Consider the following 27,549-nt stretch of genomic DNA (forward strand, 5'->3'; position numbering starts at 1 on the left):
TGTCTCCGTAATCACAATCATACTGTACCTGTTTACGTCTATTTGCACTGTTAAGTTGTCTACCATATTGTGAATGCTCCGTGCATTCAGATACAGTGCCATTAATCTTGTCTTTTTACACTTTTTTTGCACTATGGCCCTATTTGCTGCTAGCCCTTGTTTCCTCTGCCTTCCACTTTTGCTTTTCACTTTTCTCACTTTCATTCCCATCTTTGTTTCCTTCTCTTGAGTCTCCCTGCTCAGGTTCCCATCCCCCTGCCACTCTAGTTTAATTCCTCCCCCACAGTACTAGCGAATACCCCTGGGAGGATATTGGTCCCGGTCCTGCTGGGGTGCAACCTGTCCAGTTTGTACAGGTCCCATCTTCCCAGAATCAGTCCCAATGCCTCAAGAATCTAAACCCCTCCCTCCTACACCATCTCTCCAGCCACACGTTCATCCAGTTTATTCTCCTATTCCTGATCTCACCAGCATGTGGCACCGGGAGTAATCCTGAGATTACTCCCTTTGATGTCCTGACTTTTTATTTATTTCCCCACTCCCTATATTCTGCTTGCAGGACCTCATCCCTCTTTTTACTTATGTTTTTGCACTAGAACACCGAGATACTCTGCACCTCGGAATTCTGCAGTCATTCAGCGTTTAAGTAACACTCTGCTTTTTTATTCTTCCTGCCAAAGTGAACAACTTCACAGTTTCCCACATTAAAATCCATTTCCCAAATCTTTGTCCACTCACTCAACCTAACTATATCCGTCTGCAACCTCATGTCCTCTTCACAACATCCTTTTCTATTTATCTTTGTGTCATCTGAAAATTTAGCTACCATATTAACATACGAACAAAGAGCAGGGGTAGGCCATTCAGCCCCTCGAGCCTGGTCTGCCATTTAATAAGATCATGCCTGATCTGATAGTAACCTCAAATCTGCATCCCACCTACCCCTGAAAACCTATCACCCCCCTTGTTTACCAAGAATCTAACCACCTCTGACTTAAAAATATTCACAGACTTTGCTTCCACCACCTCTTCAGGAAGAGAGTTCCAAAGACTCACAACCCTCTGAGAGAAAAAAAAATTCACCTCATCTCCGTTTTAAATGGGCCTTATTTTTAAATAGTGACCCCTCGTTCTAGATTCTCCCACAGGAGGAAACATCCTCTCCACATCCACCCTGTGAAGTCATCTCAGGATCTTACATGTTTCAATCAAGTCACCTCTTACTTTTCTAAACTCCAGTCCAAACTTTCTTCATAAGACAACCGCCCATTCCATGTATTAGTCTGGTAAACCTTCTCTGAACGGCTTCCAACACATTTACATCCTCCCTTAAACAAGGTGACCAATGGGGAGGGGAGGCGATGGTGTGGAGGTATTGTCGCTGGACCAGTAATCCAGAGACCCAGGGTAATGCTCTGGGGACCTGGATTCAAATTCAAATTAGTTGAATTAAAAATCTAATGATGATCTTGAAACCATTGTCGATTGTTGTAAAAACCCATCTGGTTCGCCAATCTCCTTTAGGGAAAGGAATGTGCTGTCCTTACCTGGTCTGGCCTACATGTGACTCCAGACCCACAGCAATGTGGTTGACTCTGAAATGGCCGGGCAAGCCCCTCAGTTGTAACAAACCACTACAAAATCACAAAAAAGGAATGAAACTGGACGGACAACCCGGCATTGACCTAGGCACCGGAAACGACAATGGAAATCTCAGCCCTGTTGACCCTGCAAAGTCCTCCTTACTTACATCTGGGGGCTAGTGCCGAAATTGGGAGAGCTGTCTCACAGACTAGTCAACAGCCTGACATAGTCATCCTCACGGAATCATACCTTACAGATAATGTATCAGACACCACCATCATCATCCCTGCCAGTGGAACAGGACGTACCCAGCAGAGGTGGCGGCACAGTGGTATACAGTCGGGAGGAGTATCCCTGGGTGTCCTGAACATCGACTCTGGACCCCATGAAGTCTTATGGCATCAGGTCAAACATGGGCAGGGAAACCTCCTGCTGATTACCACGTACCTCCCTCCCTCAGCTGATGAATCAATGCTCCTCCATGTTGAATACCACTTGGAGGAAGCACTGAGGGTGGCAAGGGCACAGAATGCACTCTGAGTGAGGGACTTCAATGTCCATCACCAAGAGTGGCTCGGTAGCACCAGTACTGACCAATCTGGCCGAGTCCTAAAGGACATAGCTGCTGGACTGGGTCTGCGGCAGGCGGTGAGGAAACCAACAAGAGGGAAAAACATACTTGACCTCATCCTCGCCAACTTGCAAATGCATCTGTCCATGACAGTATCGGTAGGAGTGACCACCGCACAGTCATTGTGGAGATGAAGTCCCGCCTTCACATTGAGGATACCCTCCATCGTGTTTTGTGGCACCACCACCGTGCTAAATGGGATAGATTTTGAACAGAGCTAGCGACTCAAGACTGGGCATCCATGAGGTGCTGTGGGCCATCAGCAGCAACAGAATTGTACTCAAACACAATCTGTAACCTCATGGCCCAGCATATCCCCCACTCTACCATTACCATCAAGCCAGGGGATCAACCCTGGTTCAATGAAGAGTGCACGAGGGCATGCCAGGAGCAGCACCAGGCATACCTAAAAATGAGGTGTCAACCTGGTGAAGCTATAACACAGGACTACTTGCGTGCCAAACAGCATAAACAGCAAGTGATAGACAGAGGTAAGTGATCCCACAACCAACGGATCAGATCTAAGCTCTGCAGTCCTGCCACATCCAGTCGTGAATGGTGGTGGACAATTAAGTAACTCACTGGAGCAGGAGGCTCCACATATATTCCCATCCCAATAATGGAGGAGTCCAGCACATCAGTGCAAAAGATAAGGCTGAAACATTTGCAGCAATCTTCAGCCAAGCGTGCCGAGTGAATGATCCATCTCGGCCTCCTCTGGAGGTCCCCAGCATCACATATGCCAGTCTTCAGCCAATTCGATTCTCTCCAAGTAACAGCAAGAAATGGCTGAAGGCACTGGATACTGCAAAGGCTATGGGCCCTGACAATATTCAGGCAATAATACTGAAGACTTGTGCTCCACGCCCCTAGCCAAATTGTTCCAGTACAGCTACAACACTGGCATCTACCCGGCTATGTGGAAAATTGTCCAGGTATGTCCTGTACACAAAAATCAGGACAAATCCAACCCGGCCAATTACCGTCCCATCAGTCTACTCTCAATCTTCAGTAAAGTAATAGAAAGGGTCATCAACAGTGCTATCAAGCGACACTTGCTTAGCAATAACCTGCTCACAGATGACCAGTTTGGGTTCCGCCAGGGCCACTCAGCTCCTGACCTCATTACAGCCTTGGTTCAAACATGTACAAAAGAGATGAACTCCCAAGGTGAGGTGAGAGTGACTGCCCTTGACATCAAGGCAGCATTTGACCGAGTGTGACATCAAGGAGCCCTGATAAAACTGGAGTCAATGGGAATCAGGGGGAAAACTCTCCACTTGTTGGAGTCATACCTAACACAAAGGAAGATGGTTGTGGCTGTTGGAGGTCAATCATCTCAGCTCCAGGACTTCACTGCAGGAGTTCCTTAGGGTAGTGTCCTAGACCCAACCATCTTCAGCTGCTTCATCAATGACCTTCCTTCCATCATAAGGTCAAAAGTGGGGATGTTCACTGATGATTGCACAATGTTCAGCACCACTCACAGCTCCTCAGATACTGAAGCAGTCCACATCCAAATGCAGTAAGACCTGGACAATATCCAGTCTTGGGCTGACAAGTGGCAAGTAACATTCATGCCACACAAGTGCCAGACAATGATAATCTCCCACAAGAGAGAATCCAACCATCGCCCCTTGATATTCAATGGCATTACCATCACTGAATCCACCACTATCAACATCCTGGGGGTTACCGTTGACCAGAAACTGAGCTGGACTAGCCATATAAATACTGTGGCTACAAGAGCAGGTCAGAGGCTAAGAATCCTTTGGCAAGTAACTCATCTCCTGACTTCCCAAAGCCTGTCCACCATCTACAAGGCACAAGTTAGGAGTGTGATGGAATACTCCCCACTTGCCTGGATGAGAGCAGCTCCCACAACACTCAAGAAGCTCGACACCATTCAGGACAAAGCAGCCCCCTTAACTGGCACCACATCTAAAAACATTCACTTCCTCCACCACCAACACACAGTAGCAGCAGTGTATAACATCTACAAGATGCACTGCAGGAATTCACCAAGGCTCCTTCGACAGCACCTTCCAAACCCAAAACTACTACCACCTAGAAAGACAAGAGCAGCAGATAGATGGGAACACCACCTGGAAGTTACCCTCCAAGTCACTCATCCTGACTTGGAAACATATCGCTATTCCTTCACTGTCACTGGGTCAAAATCCTGGAACTCCTGGAACTCCAGCACTGTGGGTATACCCAATGCAGCTCACCACCACCTTCTCAAGGGCAACTAGGGATGGGCAATAAATGCTGGCCCAGCCAGCGAAGCCCACATCCCGTGAATGATTTTTTAAAAATACTGTACACAGTACTCCAGACGTGGCCTCACTAGCTCTGTATAATTGAAGCATAACCTCCCTACTTTTGTATTAAACTCCCCTTACAATAAATGATAACATTCTATTAGTTTTCCTAATTACTTGCTGTACCTGCACACTAATCTTTTGTGGTTCATGCACTAGGACACCCAGATCCCTCTGTATCTCAGAGCTTTGCAATCTCTCACCATTTAGATAATATGTTTCTCTTTTATTCTTCCTGCCAAATGGACAATTTCACATTTCCCACATTATACTCCATTTGCCAGATCTTTGCCCGCTCATTTAACTTACCTATATCTTTTTATAGCTTCTTTATGCCCACATCACAACTTACTTTCCTACCTATCTTCGTGTCATCAGCAAATTTGGAACCATCCCATCTATCCCTTCATCCAAGTCATTGATATAAATCGTGAACAGTTGAGGTCCCGGCACTGATCCCTGTGGCACACCATATGTTATCCCTTGCCAACCTGAAAAGGACTCATTTATGCCTACTCTCTGCTTCCTGTTAACCAGCCAATTTTCTATCCATGCCAATATACCACACAATACACCATGAGCTTTAATATTCCACAATAACCTTTGATGTGGCACGTTGTCAAATGTCTTCTGAAAATCTAATTACTGTACATCCACCGGTTCCCCTTTATCCTCAGCACATGTTACTTGCTTAAAGAGCTCTAATAAGTTGGTTAAACATGTTTTCCCTTTCACAAAACCATGTTGACTCTGCCTGATTACCTTGAACTTATCTAGGTGCCCTGCTATAACTTTAATAATAGTTTCTAACATTTTCCCAACATCAGATGTTAAGCTAACAGGTCTGTAATTGCCCACTTTCTGTCTCCCCCCACTTTTTGAATAATGGAGTTGCATTTGCTATCTTCCAATCTAATGGAACCTTTCCCTAATCTAGGGGGTTTGGGAAAATTAAAACCAATGCATCAACTATCTCACTAGCCACTGCTTTTAAGACCCTAGGATGAAGTCCATCAGGACCCAGACACTTGTCAGCCCACAGCTCCAACAATTTACTCAGTACCACTTCTCTGGTGACTGTAATTTTCCAGAGTTCCTCCCTCCCTTCCATTTCTTGATTTATAGCTGCTTCTGGGATGTTACTTGTATCCTCTATAATGAAAACTGATGTAAAATACCTGTTCAATTCATCTGCTATTTCCTTGTTTTCCATTATCAATTCTCCAGACTCACTTTCTATAGGACCAATGCTCACTTTGTTAACTTGTTTCTTTTTAAAATATTTATAGAAACTCTTACTACCTGTTTTTATATTTCTGGCATAGCTTTCTCTCATACTGTAAATTTTCCCTCCTTATTAATCTTTTAGTCATCCTTTGCTGTTCCCTATATTCTGTCCAATCTTCTGGCCTTCCACCTATCTTTGCACAATGACAAAATTTTTATTGCAGTTTGATACTACTTTGCTCCCCTCATCTAAGTCATTGATATAAATTATAAAAGGTTGAAGCCCCAACACAGACCCCTATGGGACGCTGCTTGTCACATTCTGCTAATCAGACAAAGACCCATTTATGCAGACTCTCTGCTTTCTGCCAGCCAGTCAATCTTCTATCCATGCTAATATGTTACCCCCTACACCATGAGCTTTTATGTTCCACAATAACCTTTAATGTGGCACCTTATCAAATGCCTTCTGGAAATCCAAGTACAGCACATCTACAGGCTCCCCTCTATCCACAGCACAATTTACTACTTCAAAAAACTCCAATAAATTGGTTAAACATGATTTCCCTTTCATAAAACCATGCTGACACTTCCGATTACCTTGAGTTTTTCTAAGTGCCCAGCAATAACCTCTTTAATGATCAATTCTAACACCTTCCCCACGACAGACGTCAAGCTAACTGGCCTATAGTTTCCTGTTTTCTGCCCCTGCCTTCTCGAATAGAGGGGTTATATTTTCTACTTTCCAATCAGATGGAACCTTTCCACAATGTAGTGAATTTTGGAAAATTAACACCAGCACATTGACTATCTCATAAGCCACCTCTTTTAAGAAGCTATGATGCAGTCCATCAGGAACCAGAGACTTGTCAGCCCACAGCTCCATCAGTTTGCTCTGAAATATCCCCTTAAATGTCTGCCACTGCTTCTCTATTGATCTATCCTCTAGCCTAGTTTCCCAGTTCACTTCAGCTAGCTCAGTTTCCATGCCCACATGGTTCCCTTACTTAAGTTCAAAATACTAGTCTTAGACCCACTCTTCTCACTTTCGAACTGGATGTAAAATTCAATTATATTGTGGTCATTGCTACCTAGGGGTGCCTTTACCCTGAGGTCATTAATTAATCCTCTCACATTACACAATACCAAGTCTAATGTAACCTGTTCTCTGGTTGGTTCCAGAATGTACTGCTCTAAGAAACTATCTCAAAAGCTTTCTGTGAACTCCAGGCTACCACTGTCAAGCTGATTTTTCCACTTTTTTTTTGTTCATCCAGGCTGAAAGTACCTGGATGAGCACTTGGCTCATCATAACATTCAAGGCTATGGGCCAAGTGCTGGTAAATGGGATTAGGTAGGTAGGTCAGGTGTTTCTCATGTGTCGGTGCAGACTCGATGGGCCGAAGGGCCTCTTCTGCACTGTGTGATTCTGTGATTCTGTGACGTGGCCGGGTAGCATTTATTGTCCATCCCTAGTTGCCCTTGAGAAGGTGGTGGTGAGCTGCCTTCTTGAACTGCTGCAGTCCATGTGGTGTAAGTACACCCACAGTGCTGTTAGGGAGGGAGTTCCAGGATTTTGACCCAGTGACAGTGAAGGAACGGCGATATATTTCCAAGTCAGGATGGTGTGTGACATGGAGGGGGAACTTCCAGGTGGTGGTGTTCCCATCTATCAGCTGCCCTTGTCCTTCTAGATGGTAATGATTGTGGGCTTGGAAAGTATTTAAGAAGCGTTGGTGAATTCCTGCAGTGCATCTTGTAGATGGTACACACTGCTGCTACTGTGTGTCGGTGGTGGAGGGAGAAAATGTTTGTGGATGTGATGCCAATCAAGCGGGACTGCTTTGTCCTGGATGGTGTCGAGCTTCTTGAGTGTTGTTGGAGCTGTACTCATCCAGGCAAGTGGAGAGTATTCCATCACACTCCTGACTTGTGCCTTGTAGATGGTAGACAGGCTTTGGGGAGTCAGGAGGTGAGTTACTCGCCACAAGATTCGTAGCCTCTGATCTGCTCTTGTAGCCACAGTATTTATATGGCTAGTCCGGTTCAGTTTCTGGTCAAAGATAAACATCCTGGGGGTTAAGTGGGAGATTCAGCGATAATAGTGCCATGGAATGTCAAGGGGCAATGGTTAGATTCTCTCTTGTTGGAGATGGTCATTGCCTGACACTTGTGTGGCTTGAATGTTATTTGCAACTTGTCAACCCAAGCCTGGATATTGTCCAGGTCTTGCTGCATTTGGACATGGACTGCTTCAGTATCTGAGGAGTCGTGAATGATGCTGAACATTGTGCAATCATCAGCGAATATCCCCACTTCTGACCTTATGATGGAAGGAAGGTCATTGATGAAGCAGCTGAAGATGGTTGGGCTGAGGACACTACCCTGAGGAACTCCTGCAGTGATGTCCTGGAGCTGAGATGACTGACCTCCAACAACCACAAAAATCTTCCTTTGTGCAAGGTATGACTCCAACCAGTGAAGAGTTTTCCCCCTGATTCCCATTTACTCCAGTTTTGCTAGGGCTCCTTGATGCCACACTCGGTCAAATGTTGCCTTGATGTCAAGGGCAGTCACTCTCACCTCACCTCAGGAGTTCAGCTCTTTTGTCCATGTTTGAACCAAGGCTGTAATGAGGTCAGGAGCTGAGTGGCCCTGGCGGAATCCAAACTGGGCGTCAGTGAGCAGGTTACTGCTAAGCAAGTGCCACTTGATAGCACTGTTGATGACCCCTTCCATTACTTTACTGATGATCAAGAGTAGACTGATGGGGCGGTTATTGGCCGGTTTGGATTTGTCCTGCTTTTTGTGTACAGGATATACCTGGGCAATTTTACACATAGCCGGGTAGATGCCAGTGTTGTAGCTGTACTGGAACAGCTTGGCTAGGGGCGCGGCAAGTTCTGGAGCACAAGTCTTCAGTACTAGTGCCGAAATATTGTCAGGGCCCGTAGCCTTTCCACTATCCAGTGCCTTCAGCCATTTCTTGATATCACATGGAGAGAATTGAATTGGCTGAAGACTGGCATCTATGATGCTGGGGACCTGTGGAGGAGGCTGAGGTGGATCATCCACTCAGCACTTCTGGCTGAAGACTGCTGCAAATGTTTCAGCCTTATCTTTTGCACTGATGTGCTGGGCCCCTCCACCATTGAGGATGGGAATATTTGTGGAGCCTCCTCCTCCAGTGAGTTGTTTAATTGTCCACCACCATTCAAGACTGGATGTGGCAGGACTGCAGAGCTTAGATCTGATCTGTTGGTTGTGGGGTCACTTAGCTCTGTCTATCACTTGCTGCTTATGCTTTTGGCACGCAAGTAGTCCTGTGTTATAGCTTCACCAGGTTGACACCTCATTTTTAGGTATGCCTGGTACTGCTCCTGGCATGCCCTCCTGCACTCTTCATTGAACCAGGGTTGATCCCCTGGCTTGATGGTAATGGTAGAGTTGGGGATATGCTGGGCCATGAGGTTACAGATTGTGTTCGAGTACAATTCTGCTGCTGTTGATGGCCCACAGCACCTCATGGATGCCCAGTCTTGAGTTGCTAGATCTGTTTGAAATCTATCCCATTTAGCACGATGGTAATGCCACACAACATGATGGAGGATATCCTCAGTGTGTAGGTGGGACTTTGTCTCCACAATGACTGTTCAGTGGTCAATCCTACCGATACTGTCATGGACAGATGCATTTGCGGCAGGCAGGTAGGTGAGGATGAGGTCAAGTATGTTTTCCCCTCTTGTTGGTTCCCTCACCACCTGCCGCAGACCCAGCCTAGCATCTATGTCCTTTAGGACTTGGCCAGCTCGGTCAGTACTGGTGCTACCAAGCCACTCTTGGTGATGGGGGCTTTGAAGTCCCCCACCCAGGTTACATTCTGCACCCTTGCCACCCTCAATGCTTCCTCAAGGTGGAATGGAGGAGCACTGATTCATCAGCAGAGGAAGGGCGGTACGTGGTAATCAGCAGGAGGTTTCCTTGTCCATGTCTGACCTGATGCCATGAGACCTTATGTGGTCTGGAGTCAATGTTGAGGATTTGCAGGGCAACTCCCTCCTGCCTGTATACCACTGTGCCACCACCTCTGCTGGACATACCACAGGACATACCCAGGGATGGTGATAATGGTGTCTGGGACATTACCTGTAAGATATGATTCCATGAGGATGATTATGTCAGGCTTTTGTTTGACTAGTCTGTGACTCTAGCACTAGCCCCCAGATGTTAATAAGGAGGTATTTTCAGGGTCGACAGTACTGAGATTGCCGTTGTGATTTCCAGTGCCTAGATCGATGCCGGGTAGTCCTTTTGGTTTCATTCCTTGTTGACTTGCGTTTAGTGGTTTGATACAACTGAATGACTTGCTCGGTCATTTCAGAGGGCAGTTAAGAGTCAACCACATTGCTGTGGGTGGGTGTGGAATTACATGTAGGCCAGACCAGGGGGGCATTAGTGAACCAGTTGGGTTTTTACAACAATCGACAATGATGGGTTCATGGTCATCGTTAGATTTTTAATTCCAGACTTTTATTGAATTCACATTTCACCATCTGCTGTGGTGGGATTCGAACCTGGGTCCCCAGAGTATTACCCTGGGTCTCTGGATTACTAGTCCAGTGATGATACCACTACAACATCGCCTTCTACTTTGTCCTACATCGTGGTTACTGTTAGGGGGCCTGTAGACCACTCCCACTAATGACTTATTTCCCCCACTAACCCTCATCTCCACCCAAACCGATTCTGCATCCTGATCTCCTGAACCAAGGTCATCTCTAACTATTGCACCAATGCCATCCTTGATTATCAGTGCTACCCCTCCACCTTTACCTAGCTTCCTATTCTTCTTGAATGTCATGTACCCCTCAATAATCAGGACCCAGTCTTTGTCATCCTGCAGCCACGTCTCCATAATGGCTATCAGAACATATTTATTTACTTTGATGTGGGCCATCAATTCATTTACTTTATGAATGCTACGCACATTCAGATACAGAGCCTTTTGTTTTGCCTTTTTGTTATCTTTGTACCATCTAGTCTTGTCTGTTGGTGTATCGTTAGGTTTTTTTTCTCTCTGTCCCTTCCTGACCCCCATTTCCCATGTTACTATTTTGCTCTCCTGCCTTGACTCTACCCTTTGCTATGCCACCTCTACCCAAGCTTGATCCTTCACCCCTCATTTAGTTTAATGCCCTTTCTACTTCTCTAGCTCGCTGGAACACTGGTCCCAGCATGGTTCAGGTGTAAACCATTCAACACGACAGCCTCCACTTTCCCCAGTACTGCCAGTGCTCCATGAACTGGAACCCACTTCTCCCACACCAGTCTTTAAACTTTCCCTAATCTTATCCGTCCTACATCAATTTGCATGATCCAGAGATTATTACCTTCGAGGTTTTGCTTCTTGTGGTGCTTAGCTCTTTATACTGACTATGCAGAACCTCTTTCCTTGTCCTGCCTATGTCATTGGTACCTACATGGACCATGATAGCTGGATCCTCTCCCTCCCACTGCAAGTTCCTCTCCAGCCCTGAGCAAATGTCCCAAACCCTGGCACCTGGAATCTCTTTGCAGCCTCTGTGTCCTCCTCACAGTTTACATTCCTGTCTAGCTTTGTATCATCAGCAAACTTAGAAACCTTACTCTGAGTCATTTGTAGATAAACTGAGGCCCCAGCACTAACCCGTGCAGCACTCCAGTAGCCACAACTGCCACAGCTGAAAATGCCCCATTTATCCCTCCTGTCCGCTTGCTGTCCATTAAGCAATTCTCTATCCATGGGGTTCAAAGTCACCAAGGTTTTGAAAGATTAAATAGGAGAAACTGTATCCAGTGGAAGAAGAGTTGGTAACCAAAGGAGATAGATTTAAGGCAATTGGGAAAAAGAGATGAGGAAACTTTACTTATTAAAATACGAGTTGAGGGTGTGGAAGCAGATTAAATAGTAACTTTTAAAAGGGAATTGGATAAATGCTTAAAGGAAAAACTTAACAGGACCACGAGAGTAGAATGTGTAGACAAACTGGACTGTTCTTTCAGAGTCTCCACCTCACACGTCTCCCAGTTTTGGATCATGAGCCATCCAGTCAAATTATTGCTTCAAGGACCCTAATGGACATGATGCAATATTTAAGCTGTCAACTGTGCTTAGGAAATTTGAGACAAAGAATGCCCCCCTCCTGTCAAAAAGAGCCAGGGACCCTGGTCCCCATGATCCATACACAGTGTGCTGGGTCCCACAGGAGAATAGGCTAATTGCAGAAAGGATCTTTTTATTTATACACAGGAGCAACAATAACAAGCTGGCTGGCTACAATAACAAAGTGATGCCCTACCAGATCCTGCCACCTAGACAAGCTAGGCCAATAGCACTGCTTCAGCCAGCAGCTTACTGCACTGCAGGTTGGCACACTGGGCACCACCAAGTGGCTCTCTGGAGACCATGAGGTGGTCCCAGCTCTGCCCTCTCCACACCATGGCCCTCAGGGCACCGCTCCCTCTGATAGATGTGGTACTTTAAGCCTTTTCCCTTCGCCTTGTTGTCCAGCCATTCGTGGCTGAACTGGATCACCTGGTCCAGCAGAATCTGGAGTTTCTCCATATCGAGCAGGCAGCCCAAAGACATGGGGTGAATCGCAGACAGATACAGCACCTCATTTTTAATGATATTACCTGGAAATAGAGAGTACAGTGTGAGACTAACAGAAAAAATAGCACCAAACCTAACTGAAAATAAACAGCAGGATGAAAGGTCAAAGCGCAGCACAAAAAACAAAAGATCATGCGATAGTGACAGCGAGGCAGGCAACCTTTCCCAATGGAATATTCCCTCCTTGGAGGCTGGAAGTGGGAGGGAGAGTACAAAAGGTGCAGGTCAATGCAGACACACTAGGTAGAATAGCTATTTTATATGTGAAAATGTTAATTAAAGATATGAAACTTGTAAAAAAACATTGATGTTCAGAGAAGCTTGGGTGTACTTGTACAAGGGACACAAAGTTAGCAAGTGCAGCAAGCAATTAGGCAAATAGCATGTTTGCTTTAATTGCAGCAGTGTGGAGTCCAAGAATAAGGACATCTTGCTACAATCGTACAGGGTTTTGATGAGACCACACCTGGAGTACTGTGCACAATTTTGCTCTCCTCATCTTAAATGAGGATACACTTCCACTGAAGGCAGTCATCAGCTTTCCCACAACTAAAGGGTGGTGTGGACTCAGGGTGGCAGGTTTCTCCCATGGGTCTTCAAATGACTGAACAGGTTGACTCAAGATCCACTCTGTTGGATAATGTTTTATGTGCCTGCATGCCATTGTAACGTAAAGGTGCTCAGCAGGGCAAGAGTTTTTGGGACTGGAAAACACCACTGTCCACAGTATGATGCATAGAGTCACATGGTGACAGACACAGAACACTCGAACCAGACTACACGGAGGTAACACCACCTTGCATGACAGTAACCTGGGATCTGTAAATACTTAAAGGTTGATAATAAAGGGTTCATTTTTAAATATACAAGTCTCAAGATCTCATCATTGAGACATCTAAAGGACCCATATTGCAACAGATCTTTAAGCACATGGGGCAACATGTTCCACAAGGTAGTGGGATACCGAGTGCAGGATTTGCTCCATCCCTTTCCTTCTGCCTCATAATTAAGATGTTGAGACTCGAGCATGGTGAGTTTGATGGACAAGTTGTTGCCACTCTGAAGGATTGGTGGTAAGTTTCTCCCAGTTATTAATGTCAATGAAAATAAACATTGGTTGTGGTTGTTGGAGGTCAGTCATCTCAGCTCCAGGACATCACTGCAGGAGTTCCTCAGGGTCGTGTCCTCGACCCAACCATCTTCAGCTGCTTCATCAATGACCTTCCTTCTATCATAAGGTCAGAAGTGAGGATGTTCGCTGGTGATTGCACAATGTTCAGCACCATTCGCGACTCCTCAGATACTGAAGCAGCCCACGTTCAAATGCAGCAAGACCTGGACAATATCCAGTCTTGGGCTGACAAGTGGCAAGTAACATTTGTGCCACACAAGTGTCAGGTAATTACCACCTCTAAGAGAAACCAACCATTGCCCCTTGATGTTCAATGGCATTACCATCACTGAATCCCCCACTATCAACATCCTGGGGGTTATCATTGACCAGAAACTGAACTGGACCAGCCATATAAATACTGTGGCTACAAGAGCAGGTCAGAGGCTAGGAATCCTGCGGTGAGTACCTCACCTCCTGACTCCCCAAAGCCTGTCCAACATCTACAAGGCACACGTCAGGAGTGTGATGGAATACTCCCCACTTGCCTGGATGAGTGCAGCTCCCACAACACAAGAAACTGGACACCATCCAGGACAAAGCAGCCGCTTGATTGGCACCACATCCACAAACATTCACTCCCTTCACCACCGACGCACAGTAGCAGCAGTATGTACCATCTACAAGATGCACTGCAGGAATTCACTAAGGCTCCTTAAACAGCACCTTCCAAACCCATGACTGCTACCGCCTAGAAAGACAAGAGCAGCAGATACATGGCAACATCACCACCTGGAAGTTCCCCTCAAAGTCACGCACCATCCTGACTTGGAAATACATCACTGTTCCTTCACTGTCGCTGGGTCAAAATCCTGGAACTCCCTCCCTTACAGCTCGGTGGGTGTACCTACACCACATGGACCGCAGTGGTTCTGAAGGGGAAATTTGGGATGGGCAATAAATGCTGGCCTAGCCAGCGATATCCACATCCCCTGAATTAATAAAAAAACATGAATGGCCAGTGTTTCGGGGGGAGAAAAAAACCATTTCACAGGCACTCTGAAGCTCTCCTTTGTAGTGCGGCTTTTGTGTTTAATTAGAGTTGAAGTACTTGCAATTTCTGGAATGCTTTTTTTGAATTGCTTCCTTTGTGGTAGGGATGACTCCAACCAGTGGAGAGTTTTCCCCCCCAATTCCCATTGACTCCAGATTAGCTGGGGCTCCTTGATGCCACACTCAGTCAAATGCAGACTTGATATCAAGGGCAGTCACTCTCACCTCGAGTTCAGCTCCTTTGTCCATGTTTGAACCAAGACTGTAACCAGGTCAGGAGCTGAGTGGCCCTGGCAGAACCCAAACTGGGCATCAGTGAGCAGGTTATTGCTAAGCAAGTGCTGCTTGATAGCACTGTTAATGACCCCTTTCATCACTTTACTGATGCCAGAGTAGACGGATGCCATGAGGCTTAATGAGGTCTGGAATCGATGTTCAGGACTCCCAAGCCAACTCCCTCCCGACTGTATATCACTGTGCTGCCACCTCTGCTGGGTCTGTACTGTCGGTGGGACAGGGCATACCCAGGGATGGTGACGGTGGTGTCTGGGACATTATCTGTAAAGTATGATTCCATGAGAATGACTGTGTCAGGCTGTTGCTTGACTTGTCTGTGAGACAACTTGCCCAACTTTGGCACAAGCTCCTAGATGTTAGTAAGGAGGACTTTGCAGGGTTGACAGGGCTGAGATTGCTGTTGTTGTTTCCAGTGCTTAAGTCAATGTCAAGTGGTCTATCCGGTTTCATTCTTTATCCAATTTTCTGTAGTGGTTTGCTACAACTGAGTGGCTTGCTAGGGCATTTCAGAGGGCATTTAAGTGTCAACCACAATGCTGTGGGCCTGGAGTGACATGTAGGCCAGACCAGGTAAGGACGTCAGATTTCTTTCTCTAAAGGACATTCATGAACTAGATGAGTTTTTATGACAGTCAACAATGGTTTCATAGTCACCATTAGACAATTAGACAAATCCTGATCTGCCGTGGTGGGATTCGGACCCAGGTCCCCAGAGAATCACCCTGGGTCTCCGGAATACTAGTCCAGTGACAATATGCCAATGTCTCCTCCGTTGGGAAACAAGAACTTGGCAGGGAGATGCTTTTTGGTCAGTTTGACAGTATCCAGTCTAAGTCGATTTTGCAGGAGTTTTGTATGAATGCTTCTGAAGCTGGCTTCAAGGACACCCCTTGTGTTTGTTCGATGGTCCTCCCAATAAATCTGCAGGCAGAGGCACTGCTGATGGAATTTCTCAAGCATCTTATTTGTCAGGAATACAAATGTCTCACTGCAGTACAGGAGTGTGGTGATAGCAACTGCTCTGTATACTAGGGCTTTTTTTGACTTGGAGCTCTGTTGTTAAACATTCCCTGTAGTTTGTAGAAGGCTGAGTTGGCGCTGCTGATTTGGTGTTGGACCTCTTCATCAATGGTGGCTTTTTGGCAGAGGTGGCTGCCAAGATATATGGGAGGTAGAAGATTTGAAGCACAGGCTGAGTTTCTTGTTTGTAAAATTGAGGAGATCAAGGAGTGGATGGTAAATCTGGAGGAGTGGACACTGCGGTCATCCGCAAACTGTAGATTCCATTCGTCTGTGGTGGTCAGTTTGGTTTTAGATTCTGGAACAGTCCTGGCAGATTGGAGGGTGGCAAATGTAACCCCACTATTTTTAAAAAGGGAGGGAGTAAACTGGGAATTACGGATGGGGTTAGCCTATCAGTAATAGCGAAAATGATAGAGATGTGATAACCACTCAAAATATCAACAGGATTAGACCAAGTCAACATGGATTTATGAAAGGAAAATCATGTTTGACAAGTCTATTAGAGACCTTTGAGGATGTAACTAGCAGAATAGATAAGGGAGAACCAGTGGATGTGGTGTATTTGGATTTTCAGAAAGCTTTTGATGAAGTCCCACGTAAGAGGTTAGTGTGCAAAATTAAAGCACATGGGATTGGGGGTAATATATTGACATGGATTAAGAATTGGTTAGCAGACAGAAAACAGCAGGAATAAATAGGTCTTTTTTGGAGTGGCAGGCGGTGACTAGTGGGGTACCGCAGGGATCAGTGCTTTGGCCCCAGCTATTCACAATATATATCAATGATTTGGACGAGGGAACCAAATGTTCCAAGTTTGCTGATGACACGAAACTTGGTGGGAATGTGAGCAGAGGAGGATGTTAAAAGGTTTCAAGGTGATTTAGACAAGTTGAGTGAGTGGGCAAGTACATGGCAGATGCAGTATAACGTGGATAAGTGTGAAGTTATCCACTTTGGTAGGAAAAACAGAATGGCAGAGTATTATTTAAATGGTGAGTAATTGGGAAATGTTGATGTACAAAGGGACCTGGGTGTCCTTGTACACCAATCACTGAAGGTAAGCATGCAGGTGCAGCAAGCGGTTAAGAAGACAAATGGTATGTTGGCCTTCATTGCGAGAGGACTAGAGTACAGGAGCAAGGATGTCTTACTGTAGCTGTACAGAACCCTGGGGAGACCACACCTGGAGTATTGTGTGCAGTTTTGGTCTCCTTACCTAAGAAAGGATATACTTGCCATAGAGGGAGTGCAGTGAAGGATCACCAGACTGATTCCTGGGATGGCAGGATTGTCGTATGAGAAGCGATTTGGCCGACTAGGCCCTGTATTCACTGGAGTTTAGAAGAATGAAAGGGGATCTCATTGAAATGTATAAAATTCTGACAGGGATGGACAGACTGGATGCAGGGATGATATTTCCTCTGGCTGGGGGTCTAGAACAAGGGGTCACAGTCTCAGGATATGGGGTAGGCCATTTAGGACTGAGACGAGGAGAAACTTCTTCACTCAGAGGGTGGTGATCCTGTGGGATTCTCTACCACAGAGGCTGTGGAGGCCAAGTCACTGAACATATTTAAGGAAATAGATAGATTTCTAGACTCTAAAATGTGTCAAGGGGTATGCGGGGAGCGCAGGAGTATGGCGTTGAGATACAGGATCAGCCATGGTCAGATTGAATGGTGAGCAGGCTCCGGGGGCTGAATGACCTACTCCTGCTCCTAGTTTTTATGTTTCTATGTTTCAGCACAGAGGTGACTGATGTTAAACAGTTTTCCATCTATGCAGTATTACTTATACTAGAGAACAGCTGATTTTTGACAAGGTGAATATCCATGTCAGGTAGATTGTAAATAGTATTGGAGGGGGGGGGGGTCACTATCGTGCAGTCTTGTTTAACACTGGTTTGGATTTTGAAGGCATCTGTTTCAGATCTCCCACTAAGGAAGCTGCAGTCACATCAGGAAGCAGCATCTTGGACACCCAAATCTTTGGAGCACAATCCACACAGCCTCGTAATTTACTGAGTCAGTTACTTTCACCGGGTCGGTGAATGGAACGTAGAGTTCCTGGTGTTCTTCTTGACATCTTCTTGGATTTGACTGGCAACAAAGACCACGTTGGAGGTTCCTCTGGAAGGTCTAAAGCCGCACTGTGTCTCTGGGAGGATTTCATCAGCCACAGCAAATAGGTGATTCAGGAGAATCGGGATTTTCCCAACAGGGAAACCGCTCAATAGTTTCCACTATGATTTATCTCCCTTCTTGAAAATGGTTCCAAGTGTCACATTCCTGAAGTTGGGGTGGGGGGAGTTGATTTTCCTCCCGAACCTGTAGGATGGGTACAGGGAGTCTTGATGTGAGCAAAGTCCACCAGCTTTGAAGATCTCAGCTGGGTGGCTGGTTTGCTTCCAAGGAGCACACGGAATTGTCAGGTGCTGATCAGAGTTGGTTAGTTGTTGGGCTTTCACACAGATGATGATTTGAGAGTTTCAGCAGTGTGCCTGTGTTCCACATTGTCATAGGCACAGAAGACAACAAAAGCTGTTCCCATCTTCAGGCCTTTCTGGAAACCAGTCTAGATGAGTGAGGTTGGTTTGAGGACCTGCTCAGAGCAGTTGCCTGTTGTGGGCTGGGGAGCAATCACTGCTTCCAGGGTGAGGCTAAGTCTGGAGGAGAGGTATTCCAGGACCTTTTGTATTATTGAAAGAGCAGCAATGGGGTGGTAGCTGCATGGGATGTCAAGTAGCTTCCCTGGCTTGGCAATGGCACTATTTTGGATTGCAGCTGCATGGTTGGCATGGTGTCTGTGCTGTGGGTGTTGGGTAAACAGCTTTACTAGCCACTTCCCTCTTATCTGACATTCAGGAATTCTGGGTAAACCCCATTGGCACTTGCTTAGCCAGACTAGGTGGCCATCAGGGCCCTGTCCACTTCCTCTCATGCAAGGGTTTGAGAAGTCTGTCTGCTTTGGGGAAGTCTTGAGAGACTGCATCAGGGCTGCTTATCTTCCCTCCTGGCTAGCATCTTCCAGTTTATTAGGAGCTGTAAAGTGACAGCAAGCGTTGACTCTGCGTTGCTGATGTGGCTATTTCTCGGCTGCTTCCTGGCTCACAAGAGTTTCAACAACTTTTGGCTCGAGTGCAGGAAGTCAATCTTCTCCACTGTTTCCCTCCATCTTACGTGACATCCTTCATCAAGGGATGAGGAGTGTTGTAGCCCCATCGGCATCGACATTTTCCCGGTACCCATCCCGTAGCTGTTTACTTTGTGGTCCAGCATGGAGGGGCGGGGGAGGGGGGGGTGGGCAGTGGAGTCTTTCTGAAGCTTCAGGGAAGAAATGTGATTGCTGCCACTTTGAGGAGTGAGTAAACTGGTTGTAGTTTTTGGGAGAGTTGGGATCTGGTGACTGGTGGTTTCTGAATATGTACTGTCAGCATCACAATGTGGTCGTGGCTTTGAGGCAGATGCAGAGGAGGCTGGGTGATGTTGGGAGTGGGAGAAGATGGGCAGCTCATGTGAGGAACACATCAAGGAGGGAGAAAGCAACCTTCCCCCGGTTAAAATAAGCTTTACAATCAAGAAAAAAGACAAATTCAATGCGGCCAATTACCGTCCCATCAGTCTACTCTCGATCATCAGCAAAGTGATGAAAGGTGTCATTGACAGTTCTATCAAGCGGCACTTGCTCAGCAATATTAGATGCAGGAAGGATGTTCAGAACCAGGGGTCACAGTCTGAGGATACGGGGTAGATCATTTAGGACAGATGAGGAGAAATTTCTTCACCCAGAGAGAGTGGTGAGCCTGTGGAATTCACTACCACAGAAAGTAGGAGCGGTCAAAACATTGTATGTTTTCAAGGAGGAGTTAGATATAACTCTTGGAGCGAAAGGGATCAAAGGATATGGGGGAAAGTGGGAGCAGGCTATTGAGTTGGATGATCAGCCATGATCATAATGAATGGCGGAGCAGGCTCGAAGGGCCGAATGGCCTCCTCCTGCTCCTAGTTTCTATGTTTCTAATAACCTGCTCACTGATGCCCAGTTTGGGTTCCGCCAGGGCCACTCAGCTCCTGACCTCATTACAGCCTTGGTTCAAACATGGACAAAAGAGCTAAACTCCCGAGGTGAGGTGAGAGTGACTGCCCTTGACATCAAGGCTGCATTTAACCAAGTGTGACATCAAAGATCCCTAGCAAAACTGGAGTCAATGGGAATCCTGGTGGGGTGGGGGCAGGGAGAGAGAGGAGACACACCACCGGTTGGAGTCATGTCTAGCATCAAGGAAGATGGCTGTGGTTATTTCTGGTCAATCTTCAGTCCCAGGACATCACTGCAGGAGTTCCTCAGGGTAGTGTCCTCAGCCCAACCATCTTCAGCTTCTTCACCAATGACCTTTCTCCCATCATAAGGTCAGGAGTGGGGATGTTCGCTGATGATTGCACAATGTTCAGCACCATTTTTAATTCCTCAGATACTGAAGCAGTCCATGTCCAAATGCAGAAAGACCTGGGCAATATCCAGGCATGAGTCGCAAGTTGCAAGTAATATTCACGCCACACGAGAGCCAGACAATGACCATCTCCAGCAAGAGAGAATCTAATCATCTCCCCTTGACATTCAATGGCATCACCATCACTGAATCCCCCACTTAATCCCCAGGATGTTTATCATTGGCCAGAAACTGAACTGTACCAGCCATATAAATACTGTGGTTCCAAGAACAGGTCAGACGCTGGGAATTCTATGGAGTGTAACTCACCTCCTGACTCACCAAAGCCTGTCCACCATCTACAAGGCACAAGTCAGGAGTGTGATGGAATACTCCCCACTTGCCTGGATGAGCACAGCTCCAACACTCAAGAAGCTCGACATCGTCCAGGACAAAGCAGCCCACTTGATTGGCACCCCATCCTCAAACATTCACTCCCTCCACCACCGAGACAGTAGCAGCAGTGTACTGTCTACAAGATGCGCTGCAGGAATTCACCAAGGCTCCTTAGACAGCACCTTCCAAACCCACGACCACTACCACCTGGAAGGACAAGAGCAGCAGATAGATGGGAACACCACCACCTGGAAGTTCCCCTCCAAGCCACTCACCATCTTGACTCGAAAATATATCGCCGTTCCTTCACTGTCGCTGGGTCAAAATCCTGGAACTTCCTCCCTAACAGCACTGTGGGTGTACCTATACCACATGGACTGCAGCGGTTCAAGAAAGCAGCTCACCACCACCTTCTCAAGGACAATTAGGGATGGGCAATAAATGCTGGCCCAGCCGGTGAAGCCCACATCCCGTGAATGAATACATTTTAAAAAAAAATCTGCAAATACTGTCAAGACGATGACTGCAACCTGGCAGAGGGCTCCCAGTCCAAGCAGTAAAACTCCCAGGATATTGATAGTGAGGGATTCAGTGATGGTAATGCCATTGAATGTCGAGGGGAGATGGTTGGATTATCTCTTGTTGGAGATGGTCATTGCCTGGCACTTGTGTGGCGCAAATGTCATTGCCACTTAACGTTCAGGCCTGGACTGGTATGTAGCCTGTCCTCTTAATTTAAGCCTTCTAGCACCAGTATTCTGATGAATATGCACTGCATCCCCTTCAATGCCAATATATCCCTCCTGAAGTGTGGGGCTCAGAACCAAACCCATTTTCTGAGTAGGGTCCAGTCAGAACTCAGTATAGTTGCAACTTAAATTCCAATCCCTTGTATTTTAGCCCTCTGGAGATGATGGCCCACATTCCATCAGCCTTTTAATTATTTTTGTACCTATCCACTACTTGGTGATCTCTGTACATTGACTCCAAAAACTCTCTGCTCCCCCACAATTTCTAGCTTCTCACCATTTTGATCGATCATTCTTAGGTTCAAATTGGATGAGCTCTCACTTTCCCCACATTGAACTCCCATCTGTCAGTTTTTCCTACTCCCTTAATCTATCAATATCCCTTTACATACAAAACACACAAATTAGGAATAGGCCGTTGGGCCCCTTGAGCCTGCTCCACTATTCAATAAGATCATGGCTAATCTGATTGTGGCCTCAACTCCACCTACTGCCCCTATAGATTCTTGACTAAAAAAGGGAGTCAAAGGTTATCTAGCTCTGCCTTACAAACATTCAATGACCCTGCCTCCACCACTCTCCAGGGAAGAATTCCAAAGACACATGACCCTCAAAAAAATTTCTCATCTCCCGTCTTAAATGAGACCCCCTTATTTTTAAACTGTGTTCCCTAGTTCTAGTCTCTCCCACAAGGGGAAACATCCTTTCAGCATCCACCCTGTCAAATCCCCTCAGGATCTTATGTTTCAATAAGATCACCTCTCATTCTTCTAAACTCCAATGGGTATAGGCCCAGCCTGTCCAACCTTTCTTCATAAGATAACCCCACCTCCACCCCAGATATCAGTTGAGTGAACCTTCTCTGAACTGCTTCTAATGCATTTATATCCGTTAAGTAAGGAGACCAAAACTGTACACTGTATTCCAGATGTGGTCTCACCAATGCCCTGTACAAGTGCAGCAAAACATCCCAACTTTTATAGGAACAGAAGTAGGCCATTCAGCCCATTGAGCCTGCTCTACCATTCAATTAGATCATGGCTGATCATCTAACTCAGCACCACTTTCTCACACTATCTCCCTATCCCTTGATGTCATTAGTCTCCAGAAGTCTGTCTTGAACATGCTCAATGATTGAGCCTCCACAGCCCTCTGTGTAGAGAATTCCAAAAATTCACCACCTTCTGAGTGAAGCAATTCCTCCTCATCTCAGTCCTAAATGGCCTGCCCCTTATCCTGAGATTATGTCCCCTGGTTTTAGACTCACCAGCCAGGGGAAACACCTTATCTACATCCACCCTGTCACACCCTGGAAGAATTTTGTAAGTTTCAATGAGGTCACCCCTCATTCTTTGAGCCTCAAAAGGAATACTGACCCATTCTCCCTAATCTCTCCTCATAATCCCAGGGATTAATCTGGTGAACCTCCATTGCACTCCCTCTATGGCAAGTATATCCTTCCTTTGGCAAGGGGACCAAAACTGTACACAATACTCCAGGTGCAGTCTCACCAATGCTCTATACAATTGCAGCAAGACACCTTTACTCAAATCCCCTTGTGACAAAGGCCAATATACCATCTGCCTTCCTAATTGCTTACTGCACCTGCATGTTAGCTTTTAGTGACTCGAACAAGGACACCCAGGTCCCTTTGGACCCCAACACTTCCCAACCACTCACCATTTAAGAAATACTCAGCCTTCCTGTTTTTTTCTACCAAAGTGAATAAACTCACCATGTTTCTCATCATATTCCATCTGACATGTTCTGGTCCACTCATTTAACCTCTCCAAATCCCTTTGAATCCTCCTTACAGCTCACATTCCCACCTAGTTTTGTCTCATCAGCAAATTTGAAAATATTACATTTGTTCCCCACATCCAAATCATTGCTATAGATAGTGAACAGCTGTGGCCCCAGCACTGATCCTTGCAGTACCTCACTAGTAACAGCCTTCCATCCTGAGAATGATCCGTTTATTCCTACTCTTTGTTTTCTGTCTGTTACCAATTCTCAATCCACACCAGTACATTACCCCCAATCCCACGTGATCCAATTGTATTTACTAACCTCCTGTGTGGGACCTTATCAAAAACCTTCTGAAAATCCAAAGACGCCACATCCACTGGTTCTCCTTTATCTGTGCTACAAGTAACATCCTCAAAACTCCAATAGGTTTGCCAAACATGATTTCCCTTTCATAAATCCATGTTGATTCGGCCCAATTTTACCATTCCTTTCTGAATGCCCACCCATCCTTTATAATAGATTCTAACATTTTCCCTACTACTGGCATCAAACTAACAGGTCTGTATTCTCCATTCTCCCTCTTCCTCCCTCCTTTAGTGGGGTTACATTTGCTACTTTCCAGTCCACAGGAACCTTTCCAGAATCTATAGAGTTTTGAAAGATAACCACCAATATACCCAATATCTCTATAGCCACCTCCTTCAACACTCTGAGATGAAGCTCATCTGATCCAGGGGATTTATCAACCTTCAATCCAGTTAACTTTTCAAGTACTAGCTCTTTAATACTCATTTCTTTTAGTTCCTCAGTTTCACAAGTCCCTAGGTCGCCTAGTATTTCTGGGAGATTTTCTGTATCTTCAGTGAAGACAGACACAAAGTAACTGTTTAGCTTCTCCACTAACTCCCTGTTCTCTATTATAAATTCCCTGTCTCCACCTATAATGGACCCACATTTGTCTTTGCTAATCTCTTCCTTTTCACAGACCTGTAGAAGCTTTTACAGTCCACCTTTATGTTCATCGCTAGTTTGTATTCATATTCTCTTTCCCCTTTCTCAGTTTCTTGGTCCTCCTTTGCTGGATTCTAAATTGCTCCCAATCCTCGGAGTTTCCACTTCTTCTGGCAACCTTAAAAATCACTTCCTTTGATCTATTGTAATCCACAACTTCTTTCATTAACCACGGTTCATTTACTTTTCCCTTTGGGTGTTTGTGCTTTAGAGGAATGTATATAGAACCATAGAAAAGATATGGGGCAGAAAGAGGCTTTTCAGCTCATTGTGTCAGTGCCAGACTGATCTGTTATATTCCATCCCTCTTGAAATAAAGGCCAACATTCCATTTGCCTTTCTAATCACTTACTGTACCTGCATAGTAATTTTTGAGATTCATGTACCAGGACACCCAGATCCCTCTGTACCTCATGTTAAATTAAATTCCAATAGTTGCTTTATAACAAAGACAGAAACCAAGCCTTGACCTCTCCAGAGTTTTATTCTGATCACGTAAAACTTCAGACACATTGTCTCTCTTGCTTTCCCTTCAAATACACCATGTGAAATGTTTAGCTCGTTAATTTACAATTACCCACTTAAACACTCCAACAGTTAACCGTTTCCTTCCCTAACAGCTGAGTTCTGAAATCTCTCTTAAATAGTATACTGCTTTTCTATTCTTCCTGCCAAAGTGGACAAGTTCACACTTTTCCCACACTATACTCCATCTGACAAATGTTTGCACACTCACTTAAGCTATGCCCCTTTGCAGACTCCTTATGTTTTCTTTACATCTTACTTTCCTATCTGTCTTTGTCTCATCAGCAAATTTTACAATCATACATTGTCTCTTTATCCAAATCATTGCAGCTTTTGGCTATTTACATTATTTCCAGTGCCACCTGACCTAGTGTTGATCTAACCTAGTGTTGATCTAACCTAGTGTTGATCTAACCTAGTACTGTCAGCAAACTTAAAGAACCCACGTCAATGATAAATGTAGTCAGACATTAAGGCTCCAGTACTGATTGCTAGGGAATATCACTTATCACATTACACCAGAGAACATTCCCTTTAACCCAGTGCACTGTCTCCTACCTGTAATCTCTCCAAGTCTATGATACCTGATAAAAGCGTTCAGCCACTCTCATCTCAGATAATAAATTCAGTCACTTGCTCACAACTGATGTCAAACTGACAGGTTTTTAGTTACCTGGTTTGTCTCTCCATCCCTTCTTAAATGATGCAGTGACATAACCAGGGTATTGGAGGAGTTGTGGAACAATGGAGAGTTCTGGAATGGTGGGAACATGGTGGGAAGAATGGAGTAGTAACAATCTATGGACTGCCTGTGGTGGGGCTAATGTGTTTTTTATATACATTTATGGGATGAGGGCGTTGCTGGCTAGGCCAGCATTTATTGCCCATCCCTCAGAATTTTTCTTTATAGTAGCAATATACTTATTCTGAGTATTCTGAAATATCTGCCACTGCTTCTCTATTGATCGATCCTCTAGCCTAGTTTCCCAGTTCACTTCAGCGAGCTCAGCTTTCATCCCCACATAGTTGCCCTTAGTTAAGTTCAGAATATTAGTCTCAGACCCACTCTTCTCCCTTTCAAACCAGATGTAAAATTCAATCATATTTTGGTCACTGCTACCTGGGGGTGCCTTTACTCTGAGGTCATTAATTAATCCTGTCACATTACACAATACCAAATCTAATATAACCTACTCCCTGGTTGGTTCCAGAACATGCTGCTCTAAGAAACTAATCTTGAAAGCATTAAGTACTTCTCATCCAGGCTACTACTGCCAATCTGATTCTTCCAGCTTATTTTTATTTTTTAAATTCATTCACAGGATGTGGGCTTCAGTGGCTGGGCCAGCATTTATTATCCATCCCCAATTGCCCTTGAGAAGGTGGTGGTGAGCTGCCTTCTTGACTGCAGCCCATGTGGTGTAGGGACACCCACAGTGCTGTTAGGGAGGGAGTTGCAGGATTTTGACCCAGTGACAGTGAAGGAATTGTGATATATTTCCAAGTCAGGATGATGAGTGACTTGGAGGGGAACTTCCAGGTGGTGATGTTCCCATCTATCTGCTGCCCCTTGTCCTTTTAGATGGTAGCAGTCGTGGGCTTGGAAGGTGCTGTCTAAGGAGGCTTGGTGAGTTCCTGCAGTGCATCTTGTAGATGGTACACACTGCTGCTACTGTACATTGGTGGTGGAGGGAGTGAATGTTTGTGGATGTGGTGCCAATCAAGTGGGCTCCTTTGTCCTGGACAGTGTCAAGCTTCTTGAGTGTTGTGGGAGCTGCGTCCAGGCAAGTGGAGACTATTCCATCACACTCCTGTCTTGTGCCTTGTAGATGGTGGACAGGCTTTGGGGAGTCAGGAGGTGAGTTACTTGTCGCATGATTCCCAGCCTCTGACCTGCTCTTGTGGCCAGTCTTTATATGGCTAGTCCAGTTCAGTTTCTGGTCAATGGTAAACCCCAGGATGTGTCCAAGATTATAATGGGGTTACCACAGGTTATGAGGCAAAGGCACAATGGTATTTGGAAATTTCTCTCTGACCCAGTTCTGAATTAGAGCCAAAACAAATAAATTAATAAACATCACACGTGCACTCTGTCACTCTCTCTCTCTCTATTCACCAGCCTTGACACAAACACTCTCCCTATCCCTGGTTCTTTCTATGTTGGAGTGTGTTACTGACCCAGGCCAGAGAAGAGGTGCTGGTTGAGAAGGGTATAGCAGATAGGCTGAGCTAGTTGCAGTGCCCGCAGAGCCAGATCTCTGTCAAACTCTGGGCAGAGGATGTCGGAGGTGTGGCTAGAGGGAGGGCTGCCACAGGGACAGATCCTGCAGTTATAGAACACGAGAAACTGCCCTCCTGGGAAATACAAAACCAACCTGTGGAGAGGGAGACGGAGAGTGATTAGTATATCTCCTCACAGAGCCACACTTCAAATTGCAACCTCCTCAGCCTCACCATTGCCCACTTTGGCACCATGCTTTCTCCCCCGCACCCAGCCTCTCCTTGCAAAGGTCCAGGTCCCAGTTGCCCTTCTAGGTGCTCAGTCCAAGAATCAATTCTCCCAGTCAGCCTGCACAGCGGGTGTTAGCATGCAGTTCCACCATGGGAGGTGGCCATTCACATCAGAGTGCAATACAACCCTAACCTGATCCATTGCCCCAAACTCCCAATCTCTCAGCCGGAACCCCTCTAACTCAGGAAGGCTAAGTCCAGCTGCATTCCTAACTACTGTGCCAGGTTAGAATGTGCAGGGTTAAGGGGAGAGACTGGCAGAATGGCACTAAGGGAA

The 27,549-nt window shown here is 45.8% G+C and overlaps 1 protein-coding gene across 1 annotated transcript in view; it reads right to left on the minus strand.

Annotated features, from left to right (window-relative positions):
• Window positions 1–10,801: 10,801 nt before the first annotated feature.
• LOC144673035 (endonuclease 8-like 2) overlaps window positions 10,802–27,549 on the minus strand; it is a 45,681-nt gene continuing 28,933 nt past the window's right edge. The window contains exons 3-4 of the mRNA XM_078535031.1: window positions 26,940–27,136; window positions 10,802–12,441 (exon numbers count right to left, since the gene is read on the minus strand). Coding sequence (XP_078391157.1) covers window positions 12,158–12,441; window positions 26,940–27,136 — 481 coding nt within the window. The 3' untranslated portion in view covers window positions 10,802–12,157. The remainder of the gene's footprint in view (window positions 12,442–26,939; window positions 27,137–27,549) is intronic.

This window comes from Cetorhinus maximus, unplaced genomic scaffold, assembly GCF_964194155.1.
Source record: "Cetorhinus maximus unplaced genomic scaffold, sCetMax3.hap1.1 HAP1_SCAFFOLD_214, whole genome shotgun sequence".
NCBI lineage: Eukaryota > Metazoa > Chordata > Chondrichthyes > Lamniformes > Cetorhinidae > Cetorhinus > Cetorhinus maximus.